Source organism: Oncorhynchus gorbuscha, linkage group LG12, assembly GCF_021184085.1.
Source record: "Oncorhynchus gorbuscha isolate QuinsamMale2020 ecotype Even-year linkage group LG12, OgorEven_v1.0, whole genome shotgun sequence".
NCBI classification, from domain to species: domain Eukaryota; kingdom Metazoa; phylum Chordata; class Actinopteri; order Salmoniformes; family Salmonidae; genus Oncorhynchus; species Oncorhynchus gorbuscha.
In genome coordinates this window covers 41,511,563-41,523,748 of record NC_060184.1, presented here as the reverse complement: position 1 = coordinate 41,523,748, position 12,186 = coordinate 41,511,563, and the positions used below count along the sequence as shown (strand labels likewise).

Below are 12,186 nucleotides of genomic sequence, written 5' to 3'. Positions count from 1 at the left end.
CTACAGGCTCCGGACTTCTCACAAGAGTTCCTTGTGCAGATCGACGCCTCGGATACAGGGCTCGGGGCCGTACTAGCTCAGGGTAAAGGTGAAGCAGAGAAGCCGATTCTCTTCATTAGTAGGAAGCTCAGCGATCGGGAACAGAGGTATGCGACCGTAGAGAAAGAGGCCTCAGCCATCAAGTGGGGCCTCGATTGTCTCCGGTACTACCTGCTGGGTCGGAGGTTTGCATTAGTTACTGACCATGCGCCCCTCACGTGGATGGCTGGTAAGAGAAACAATAACAACAGAATAGCCAGATGTTTTTTGTCTTTACAACTGTTCTCTTTCCATGTCATTCACAGGGCCGGATCGAGGAACGGGAATGCAGACGCGCTGGCCCGACGCGACCAAGACGGTGCGTCTGGTGCCCGACCCTCCGGTTCGGTCCTGGGGGGGAAGGTATGTGGAAGAACCACCAGAGGGCAGGCTGGGCTCATGGATAGTAGCCCAATTAAGCACAGCTGACGGTTCTAATGACATACTCTCCTTCCCCTATAAGAGAGAGAATGGAACCAGCAGAGAGAGGGGGGAAAACTATCTCTGGAAGATGGCCACCGAGAGAGAGGAGCTATCCATGAAGAACCACTAAGACGGTGACAATCCCGTGATTTTTTGTTGTTTAAAGATAATCCTATTGTGTTCCTGTTTCATTTGGAGAAGAAGATGTATGTTTTTCCTTGGAAGATTTTCATTGATTATGTTGGAGTGTTTGTGTTGACCAAATGCCCTCAATAGAGAACTGTGTTCAATCAAGAAAACCTACTCCTGACTCGTTTATTCCACCTTCCCGCTTTAGAGTGACGCCCAATTACTTGGTCCGCTCCCACACAATACATGTATTTTTTGTTCAATCAAGTTCATATTTATATCCAAAAACCTCTGTTTACATTTGGCTTTGCCTCCACAACATCCCGTGACTTTGCACAGAGCCACATCAATTTCCAGAAATACTCATAATAAACTTTGATAAAAGATACAAGTATTATGCACAGAATTATATATATACACTTCTCCTTAACAGCTTCTACCCCCTGGCCAAAAAACTGCAGAAAAATTAATCAAATGGCCACCCAGAATATTTACATTGACCCACCCCCCCCACCCCTTGTTTTTACACTGCTGCTACTCGCTGTGTATTATCTATGCATAGTCACTTTACAAATTACCTCAACTAACCTGTACCCCCGCACATTGACTCATTACTGGTAGCCCATATTTATAGCCTCGTTATTGTTAAATAATTTTCTGGTGTTACTTTTCCATTTTTTTCATTTATTTTTTTACATTTAACCAGAAAATATTTTGTTAACTCTATTTCCAGAACTACATTGTTGGTTAAGGAGTTGTAAGTAAGCATTTCACGATAAGGTCTACACCTGTTGTATTCAGCACAAGGGACAACCCGGAAACGTTGAGAAAAAGAACTTGATATCGGGGTTGCACCTGTTGATCACACGTGAATCTGCCCTCTCATTGGCTAAAATGGTCCCACCTGGGGGACAACATGTTTACCTCCTCCTTATATGCTGCCTCATCATCGCTGATGATCAGTCCTACCAACATTGTGTCTGTCGTCAGCAAACTTGACGAGGTTTTTGGAGTCATGCAGGAGGGCATAAGCACACACCCCTGAAGGGCCCCAGTGTTGATGGTAAGCATGGCAGATGTGCTGTTGCCTAGTCTCACTGCCTGGGGGAGGCATGTCAGGAAGTCCAGGATCCAGTTTCAGACGGAGTTGTTCATTCCCAGGTTCCAGAGCTTGGTGTTCAGCTTGGAGGGGACTATGGTGTTGAATTCTGAGCTGTAGTCATTTAACCTGTTACTCCTACCCCCTACTTTTTCGAACATTCTGTTAAAAATCGCGCAACATTTCAGCGCCCTGCTACTCATGCCAGGAATATAGTATATGCATATGATTAGTGTGTGTGGATAGAAAACACTCAGACGTTTATAAAACTGGTTAAATCATGGCTGTGACTATAACAGAACGTGCGTTTCATCGAAAAGTGCAGGAAAATCTGATCACTGAAAATGGGAAAATATATCCATGCGCCACTTCAACCAATTGTTAAACGTGAACCACATTAAATGGGGCCGAGGTTGCAATACCTACAGCTTCCACACGATGTCAACAGTCTTGTCATTTGCCTACCATTTGTTACTTGGTCAAACAGACACAAGGCAGCGCAGTTCTTCCGGTCTCCGACCGGATATTTTGGTTGAGATTTACCCGGACATTATTTCCAGACGTACAGCTATAGAATATACATCGCCTCGTGATCAATTTGATCGCTTATTAACGTTTACTAATACCTAAAGTTGCATTACAAAAGTATTTCGAAGTGTTTTGTGAAAGTTTATCGTCAACTTTTTTAATTAAAAAAAATGACGTTACGTTATAAAACGCTATTTTTTTCATTGATCACACAGTCTTCATAGATCGATATCTAGGCTATATATGGACCGATTTAATCGAAAAAAAGACCCAATAGTGATGTTAATGGGACACCTAGGAGTGCCAACAAAGAAGATGGTCAAAGGTAATGAATGTTTTATATTTTATTTGTGCGTTTTGTGTAGCGCCGACTATGCTAATTATTTTGTTTACGTCCCCTGCGGGTCTTTTGGGGTGTTACATGCTATCAGATAATAGCTTCTCATGCTTTCGCCGAAAAGCATTTTAAAAATCTGACTTGTTGCCTGGATTCACAACGAGTGTAGCTTTAATTCAATACCCTGCATGTGTATTGTAATGAACGTTTGAGTTTTAACGAGTACTATTAGCATTTAGCGTAGTGCATTTGCATTTCCAGATGTCTAGATGGGACGCCTGCGTGTCAGGTAGGAGCAAGAGGTTAACAGTATTCTTACATAGGTATTCCTTTTGTCCAGGCAGGTGAGGGCAGTGTGGCGATCAATAGAGATTGCATAATCTGTGAATATGTTGTGGCGGTATGCAAATTGGAGTGAGGCCAGGGTGTCTGGGAGGATGGTGTTGATGAGAGACAGCCTTTCAAAGCATTTAATGGCTATAGATGTGAAATATGATAGTCATTTGGCCAGGTTACCTTGGCGTTCTTGGGCATGGGGACTATGGTGGTCTGCCTGAAACAAGTAGGTATTACATATCGGGTCAGGGATAGGTTGAAAATGTCAGTAAAGACACATTCCAGCTGGTAAGTGCATGCTCTGAGTACACATCCTGGTATTCCATCTGGCCCTGCGGGCATGCGAATGTTAACCTGTTTAAAGGTCTTACTCACGTCGGCCACGGAGAGCGAGATCACACAGTCGTTTGGAACAGCTGGTGCTCTCATACATGGTTCAGTTTAGCTGGTCTAGTTTGCTTGTGTCGCTGGGCAGTTGGCGGGCAGTTAGCGGCTTGGTTTCCCTTTGTAATCTGTGATAGTTTGCAAGTCCTGACACTTCCACCGGGCGTCAGAGCCGGCATAGGAGGATTCGATCTTAGTCCTGTATTGAAGCTTTACCTGTTTGATGGCTCGTCAGAGAGCATAGTGGGATTTTCTTTTAAGTGTCCAGATTAGAGTCCCGCTCCTTGAAAGTGGCAGCTTTAACCTTTAGTTCAGTGTGGTGGTGCCTGTAATCCATGGCTTCTGGTTGGGGTACGTACGGTCACTGTGGGGATGACGTTGTCGATGCACTTAATGAATCTGGTGACTGATGCTGTAACTCCAAAATGTTATCGGCTAAATCCCTGAACATATTCCAGTCTGTGCTTGCATATGCTTTATCATTGTGTCCTCCTCCCAGAGCGCTAAGAACCTTGGCGTGATCCTGGACAACACCCTGTCGTTCTCAACTAACATCAAGGCGGTGGCCCGTTCCTGTAGGTTCATGCTCTACAACATCTGCAGAGTACGACCCTGCCTCACACAGGAAGCGGCGCAGGTCCTAATCCAGGCACTTGTCATCTCCCGTCTGGATTACTGCAACTGGTGGTCCTTCTGTAGCTCAGTTGGTAGAGCATGGCGCTTGTAACGCCAGGGTAGTGGGACCACCCATACATAGAATGTATGCACACATGACTGTAAGTCACTTTGGATAAAAGCGTCTGCTAAATGGCATTTATTATTATTATTATTATTATTATAACTCGCTGTTGGCTGGGCTCCCTGCCTGTGCCATTAAACCCCTACAACTCATCCAGAACGCCGCAGCCCGTCTGGTGTTCAACCTTCCCAAGTTCTCTCACGTCACCCCGCTCCTCCGCTCTCTCCACTGGCTTCCAGTTGAAGCTCGCATCCGCTACAAGACCATGGTGCTTGCCTACGGAGCTGTGAGGGGAACGGCACCTCAGTACCTCCAGGCTCTGATCAGGCCCTACACCCAAACAAGGGCACTGCGTTCATCCACCTCTGGCCTGCTCGCCTCCCTACCACTGAGGAAGTACAGTTCCCGCTCAGCCAAGCCCAGTCAAAACTGTTCGCTGCTCTGGCCCCCCCAATGGTGGAACAAACTCCCTCACGACGCCAGGACAGCGGAGTCAATCACCACCTTCCGGAGACACCTGAAACCCCACCTCTTTGAGGAATACCTAGGATAGGATAAAGTAATCCTTCTCACCCCCCCCCCCCTTAAAAGATTTAGATGCACTATTGTAAAGTGGCTGTTCCACTGGACGTCATAAGGTCAATGCACCAATTTGTAAGTCGCTCTGGATAAGAGCGTCTGCTAAATGACTTAAATGTAATGTAAATGTATCAGACCACTTCCGCATTGAGTGCATCACTGTTACTTCCTGTTTGAGTTTGTAAGCCGGAGGATAGAGTAATGGTCTGATTTGAGAGGAAGGGAAAGGAAGGGCCTTGTATGGTTTTATTTGTGTGGAGTAAAAGTGATCTAGGGTTGTCGCCTCCAGGTGACAAAATTAATTAGGAAAAAAGGAATTTCAGTTTCGCTGTACTGAAATCATTAGCCAGGAGAAACGTCACCTCTAGAAATGCATTTTCTTGTTTGCTTATGGCCCTATATAGCTTGTTGAGTGCACTCTTTGTGCCAGCATTGGTTTGTGGTGGTAAATAGACAGCTATGAAAAATATACATGAAAACTATCTTGGTAAATTGTGTGGTCTGCAGCTTCTAACTCAGACAAGCAAAATGTTTAACATTAAAGATTGCACAACAGCTGTTGTTAAAAAAAGAGACACCCCTCCTCCCTTCATCACCCTTCGTCTGCTGTCAGGACCCGGTTACGAACCCGGGTCTCCGGAGTGAGAAATAGTCACGAATAGTCGGCAGAACCCAGAAGATGAGGCAGACACAGCAGTACTTGAGACGGTGTATTTAATGAAGTAAAAAGTGAAGTCCTTCAGGAAAACATGTAACTCAACCTCAAAAGGAATTCCACAAGAACAAAGGTAATCCTCCAAGACAAAAAGGTAAATCCACAAGGTGGTAGGTATAGCATAAAAAGCCTCAAAAGATAATCAAAAATAAATAAACAAGAACAAAAAAACAGAATTCCACAAGAGAGTCCACCGGGATCAACAAGCGTTCACAGAATACTAGGGCTGGATGCTAACATACAAACACAGAGCAAAGAACTCAGGAAAACTAAGGGTTTAAATACAATCAAGGGAAACGAGGCACAGGTGCAAATAATAATGGGGATCAAGGGAAAACAAAAGGTCAAAAAGCACAATGGGGGCATCTAGTGACCAAAAACCGGAACAACCCTGGCCAAATCCTGACAGTCTGCCATTCAGGCCTTGACAATGCATAGAAGGAATGATGCATGTGTTTGTGTATCCACCCCACATGTACACTAAACCTTAAATTCAACCTCTCCCTGCCTCATCAAGCTCTCCTCTCACTCAGGAAGGTGGCAGGTCTAAGAGCTACTGCTACTGGCCAAAACTGGGCTCCAAGGACAACTCAGCCACCCACGGTAAATTAAAATGTGACCACTAAGTTCCGTGCGGACTCAAGCTGCTACGCCATCATGGAGTTAAAGGTAAAACACCTGCTGTCGGGCCAGGAGGGCGCTGTATGGCACCTGCAGTACACAGACAGGCCCGACCACGGCTTCCCCAAATACGTTCAGGTGTTCTTTTGTGAGTCACACCTAATGCCTTTAATTGGTATTTAAAAGTGTTGAATAACTGTAGATTTACTTTGTGTAGTTAATTCCACAAAGATAATGGGGTAGAAAAGAAGGCTTCTGCCCTGTGTAGTGGCCCAAAGTACTTAACTAACTTAAATTAGAATATTGATGTGAATGTTGATTAATGTGCATTGTTGCTGTCAACTAAATGAGGGAGCTGTATGAATTAATAGGAATTTTCTGGCCTCAAATTTGATACCAGAGGAGGCTGATGGGGGAGCTTTAGGAGGATATGCTCATTGTAATAGCTGGAACGCTATTAATGGAACGGAGTCAAACGGGGTTTATTCCATTTCAGCTATTACGTTGAGCCCATCCTCCTTTAGCTCCTTCAACCAGCATCCTCTAATTGATACAGGATGACACTAACCCCTGTCCCTCCCCCAGCATACCTGGAGGAGATCCAGTCACTGAGGAGACACACTGACAGCATGCTGGACACCTCCAAGAGCCTTAACACCCCTGTGGTGGTCCACTGTAGAGCTGGCGTTGCCTGCACCGGGGTCTTTATCCTCAACAAACTCATGATCAGCTGCCTTGAACACAACGAGGTAAGGGGCATCCTGCCACTGAGATTAATGTTTTTACTGGGGTGGGTCACTATTACTCTCCAAACTGTTACTACACTGATGCATCATGTATTCTATATCATAACACAAGTATGGTCTTTCTCTCTCAGAGGGTGGAGGTCCCTATAATGTTGGGTCACTTCATGCAGCAGAGGATGCTCATGGTCCAGACCATCTCCCAGTACAAGTTTGTTTACGAGGTCCTCATCCAGTTTCTCAAGAATTCACACCTAATCTGTACCCTTACTTCTGACCTCTGACATGGTCCCACATGGCCTGACACAAGGGCAATGTAATACTGGTACAGCAAATAACTCCTAAGATCTTTGGGCTTATGCACAGTGTTGACACCCACGTCATGGTCCTAAGAAGGCTGGGTAGGGGTGAGTAGCATGGTGATGACCTCGCTCAGCCCTGTGATAGGCTAGGAGGAGTTTCTGGCATATTGCTTACATCCATCTAGTCCTATTATGGGCAGGGGAAAGTAATTATGTTTTCGGATTTGAACACAGCCAGTGACAACTGCTTTTTCCAAACAAGCTATTGACAAAGAGTGTATATTTCATACATCCACATTTAATCTGAAAAGCGTCCGACCATTCAGTCTGTTTCTATTCTTTATGTTGGAGCTAGATGGCTTTTCTTTGTATTTGTGTCAGCCTCTCTGGCCTATGTCTGGTCAATGGAGAAACCTGAGAGGGCTATGGAAATGGTACAGACCAGATAAGCATGCTATATGTTAGCATTTAAAGTCACATGCTAAAGGATGACCGTTTGATTTTAAAAACAGGTAAGAAACTACCAAGTAAACCCAGGAGATAATTCTCAGCATTTTCATATGTATTCCTCTAAAACAAAATATTTTGTATTAACTTAAAAATATATATTATTTCCCATTTCATTGTCATGCAATTTCAAATGTAAGGGTAATGCACCCTTGCTGATCAAAGTGAACCGAAATGTATGAACAGGTTATACATTTAAATTTTTGTATAGCCCTGTATTGTTAAAACAAGAAACTGTATTTCTTTCACCCAGTCAATTAGATTACACATTTCCATTCATTTCTCCATTGAAAATAAGGTAAAGTGAAGGTGTAAAATGTCAGGTGTTACTTAAAAAAAACAGGAGAGGGCACTGTTGTTTGCGATCAAGTATTCTAAGTCCACTAAGTCCATAAACCTTTCTAAATCTATGGTAAGGCAGACATTTGTAATATAGAGTGAAGACTTGTTTCAAAATTTCAATATTTAATATCATTATAATTTAATTTTTTTACTTTTATTTCTCCTAAAGCCAAAGTCATCTTCTTCCTGGATGTGGATTATTGGAGAGCATGTTGACAGATCCTCTTTGCAACTAGTTCTGTGGTGGTTGAAGTAGAATCGTAGAATCGGTCGAAAGTTGTTGTCTTACACAAATAGTACAACTATTTCCCTTCAAGTATTCCACTCTCCGCTCACCTACTTCCAGATATTTCTTCTTGAGCAATAGTAAATCAAGATACATATATATATATATAGTGTATATATAGTATATATTGTTCTTTTTCATACAAAGCCATCAATTTTTCATGTACAGTGCCTTCAGAAAGTTTTCACACCCCTTCACCTTTTACACATTTTGTTGTGTTACAAAGTGGGATTAAAGTAGATTGAATTGTAATTTTTGTCAACGATCTTCACAAAATACTATGTAATGTCAAAGTCGAGAATAATAATAATAATAATAATAATAAATAAAAAAATGAAAATAAAAACACCAATATATTTTTATTAGATAAGTAACCCCTGAGTCAATACATGTTAGAATGACCTTTGGTTATGATTAAAGCTGTCTTTTTGGAAAAATATTACTTGTACAATTCTTCAAGTTCAATCAACTTGAATTATTGATTATTGTTAGACAAGGATTTTTTTTTTAACCATAAATTCTCAAGCCGATTCAAGTCAAAACTGTAACTAGGCCACTCAGGAGCATTCAATGTAATCTTTGTAAGTAACTCCACTGTATATTTGGCTGTGCGTTTTAGGTTATTGTCCTGCTGAAAGGTGGATTTGTCTCACAGTGTCTGTTGGAAAGCAGACTGAACCAAGATTTCCTCTAGGACTTTGCCTGTGCTTAGCTCTATTCCTTTTCCTTTTATCCTAAAAAAACTCCTAACAGAGCTTCAGATCCCACACGAAGCTGTCAAAATCCAACAGAACGGGTACACCATTTCGGACAGAGAGGAAAGAGATATGAGCACCCAATTGTTGCCAAATTTCCTTTCTTTAAAAAAATAATAATGGTTAAAAGCCTTGTTAAAAGACTTACTGTCACAAAAATAGGCATAAATGATCAGTTCCTGAAGGAAATTGCATAACGGCACAAAGTTCTGTACCAAATCTTCAAGGAAAATAGATTAAAAAGGAAACGTGTAGCTCTGATAGTCGATAAACTGTATATTGGTAACCAAATGTTCGGAGACACAAAGACTACTCCATGGCTATTATAAATATTACAAAATTCCCATAGAGGAGTCGAATAATGGAACACCCAATACTAGCCATGGTAGGGATTGTAATTAAAAATACAGTGGCTTGCGAAAGTATTCACCCCCCTTGCCATTTTTTCTATTTTGTTGCCTTATAACCTGGAATTATGATGGATTTTTTTTTTTGGGGGGGGGTTGTATCATTTGATTTACACAACATGCCTACCACTTTGAAGATGCAAAATATGATTTATTGTGAAACAAACAAAAAATAAGACTAAAAAAATCGTTAAACTTGGGCGTGCATAACTATTCACCCCCCCCCCCAAGTCAATACTTTGTAGAGCCAGATTTTGCAACAATTACAGCTACAAGTCTGTTGAAGTATGTCTGTATAAGCTTGGCACATCTAGCCAATGGGATTGTTGCCCATTCTTCAAGGCAAAACTGCTCCAGCTCCTTCAAGTTGGATGTGTTCCGCTGGTGTACAGCAATCAATAAGTCATACCACAGATTCTCAATTGGATTGAGGTCTGGGCTTTGACCAGGCCATTCCAAAATATTTAAATATTTCCCCTTAAACCACTCGAGTGTTGCTTTAGCAGTGTGCTTAAATGAAATCCAAATAAAAATCCATTAAATTACAGGTTGTTATGCAACAAAATAGGAAAAACTCCAAGGGGGATGAATACTTTTGCAAGGCACTGTATATATAGAAAAGCAATAAAATACAACAATTGTTAAAGAAATAAACAACAACTACACTATACCATTCTAGGTAGGGAATGTTGGAAAATAATTTATTTTAGACTTTCCATTTATAGTATTTCATAAATTGATAAGACAGCATTAGAAGAAGGATAATTAGCTAAATAATACAACTTCAAATATAAGGAATTGGAACACAAAAGTACTCAGAATTAACATGGCAGAGATAAAACACAAAGGACATAGAAGGCACACTATGTTGGGTATGAGCGGATGTATTGTGATGGAAGGTGGGGTGTGTGTGGTTTTGTGTTTGGAAAAATGTGTAGTGAAGTGAGAAAAGAGATAGGGGTTGCAGACACCAGAGCCCGTGTGTGTTTGTGAGCAGGGGCTGTGAGAGAGAGCTTTCGATTTTGTGCAGATATGGGATATACATTTTAAAATAAATTATTAATATTTATTTATTTACTGTCCTATCATGATGGAACGGTCCCCAACTCTATACCCCCAGAAACCCACCTGAGAGACCCATACACTAAAGAGAAGTCATCTGTTTTATGGGCCTACTATAAATTCGGCAAGACGGAGCTGCTCTTCCTCCCGGGGAAGGACTGCCCGTTCCATGATCTCGCCATCACGGTTGACAACTCCATTGTGTCCTCCTCCCAGAGCGCTAAGAACCTTGGCGTGATCCTGGACAACAAACTGTCGTTCTCAACTAACATCAAGGCGGTGGCCCGTTCCTGTAGGTTCATGCTCTACAACATCCGCAGAGTACACGACCCTGCCTCACACAGGAAGCGGCGCAGGTCCTAATCCAGGCACTTGTCATCTCCCGTCTGGATTACTGCAACTCGCTGTTGGCTGGGCTCCTTGCCTGTGCCATTAAACCCCTACAACTCATCCAGAACGCCGCAGCCCGTCTAGTGTTCAACCTTCCCAAGTTCTCTCACGTCACCCCGCTCCTCCGCTCTCTCCACTGGCTTCCAGTTGAAGCTCGCATCCGCTACAAGACCATGGTGCTTGCCTACGGAGCTGTGAGGGGAACGGCACCTCAGTACCTCCAGGCTCTGATCAGGCCCTACACCCAAATAAGGGCACTGCGTTCATCCACCTCTGGCCTGCTCGCCTCCCTACCACTAAGGAAGTACAGTTCCCGCTCAGCTCAGTCAAAACTGTTCGCTGCTCTGGCTCCCCAATGGTGGAACAAACTCCCTCACGACGCCAGGACAGCGGAGTCAATCACCACCTTCCGGAGACACCTGAAACCCCACCTCTTTAAGGAATACCTAGGATAGGATAAAGTAATCCTTCTCACCCCCCTTAAAATATTTAGATGCACTATTGTAAAGTGGTTGTTCCACTGGATGTCATAAGGTGAATGCACCAATTTGTAAGTCGCTCTGGATAAGAGCGTCTGCTAAATGACTTAAATGTAAATGTAAATGTAAACAGCCAAATCAGAAACATTAATGTGATCAGAGATCTACTAAAGCAGCACTGCCCCTTCAAGATTCTGAGCCTGCCTGTCAGGGTTGGTCTTACAAAGCCAAAGCCCCCAGATATGAGAGCATAATATACAAGGAAATTCGAAGCTGTTAATTAGAACCTTGACTACCTTATACCTTGCAGGTGGGGATTCCAGTGGTGTACTCCCACCAAGGCAGTGGCAGTGCTGGCAACACTGGCTGCAGTAACCCATGGGGAAGGGGTCACAATCGGACATTCAGAGAGGGGGCATATTATTGTGGCCCTGGTGGCACAAAATCATCAAAGGTCTGATTGCGCAGAGATGCTTGGGAATATAGTCACAACGGGGGACCAGCGTGTGGGTGTTTCAGGGGAAAGGGGGTATCTGATCTCCATCACATAGGACTTGACAATGGTTAATTAAATCTCCCCATTTTTGCATGCCTTCACATATAGCTGCAATTGTATACGCATTCGTAAATCAAGGACTTTCATGAGTTGGGGGTCTGGAATGGAACAACTGTTGAGCATCTGAGTTTATGGTTGTTTGTGGGGGAAAGAGGGTGTGTGTGTGTGTGTGTGTGTGTGTGTGTGTGTGTGTGTGTGTGTGTGTGTGTGTGTGTGTGTGTGTGTGTGTGTGTGTGTGTGTGTGTGTGTGTGTGTGTGTGTGTGTGTGTGTGTGTGTGTGTGTGTGTGTGTGTGTGTGTGTCCCACAACTGTTGCTAATGGTAATCCTGGTAAGAGGTAACAATCCTTTGCATGAACTACCAACCCTATTACAAATATTGTTCATGGAA

At 43.1% G+C, this 12,186-nt stretch overlaps 1 protein-coding gene across 1 annotated transcript; it reads left to right on the top strand.

The window, feature by feature from the left end:
• The first annotated feature begins 5,734 nt into the window (after window positions 1-5,734).
• On the top strand, window positions 5,735-8,269 carry LOC123990324 (tyrosine-protein phosphatase non-receptor type 14-like). The gene is made up of 3 exons (XM_046290918.1): window positions 5,735-6,116; window positions 6,554-6,717; window positions 6,846-8,269. The coding sequence occupies exons 1-3, from the start codon at window positions 6,005-6,007 to the stop codon at window positions 6,993-6,995; spliced, it is 426 nt and encodes a 141-aa protein (XP_046146874.1). The 5' UTR covers window positions 5,735-6,004; the 3' UTR covers window positions 6,996-8,269.
• Window positions 8,270-12,186: the final 3,917 nt, after the last annotated feature.

Bases quoted from the DNA above. Each gene is read 5' to 3' on its own strand.
- LOC123990324 (XM_046290918.1), top strand. From the start codon at position 6,005: ATGGAGTTAAAGGTAAAACACCTGCTGTCGGGCCAGGAGGGCGCTGTA. The intron at 6,117-6,553 runs GTGAGTCACACC...TCCCTCCCCCAG, and splicing joins ATACGTTCAGGTGTTCTTTT to CATACCTGGAGGAGATCCAG. The intron at 6,718-6,845 runs GTAAGGGGCATC...TTTCTCTCTCAG, and splicing joins GCTGCCTTGAACACAACGAG to AGGGTGGAGGTCCCTATAAT.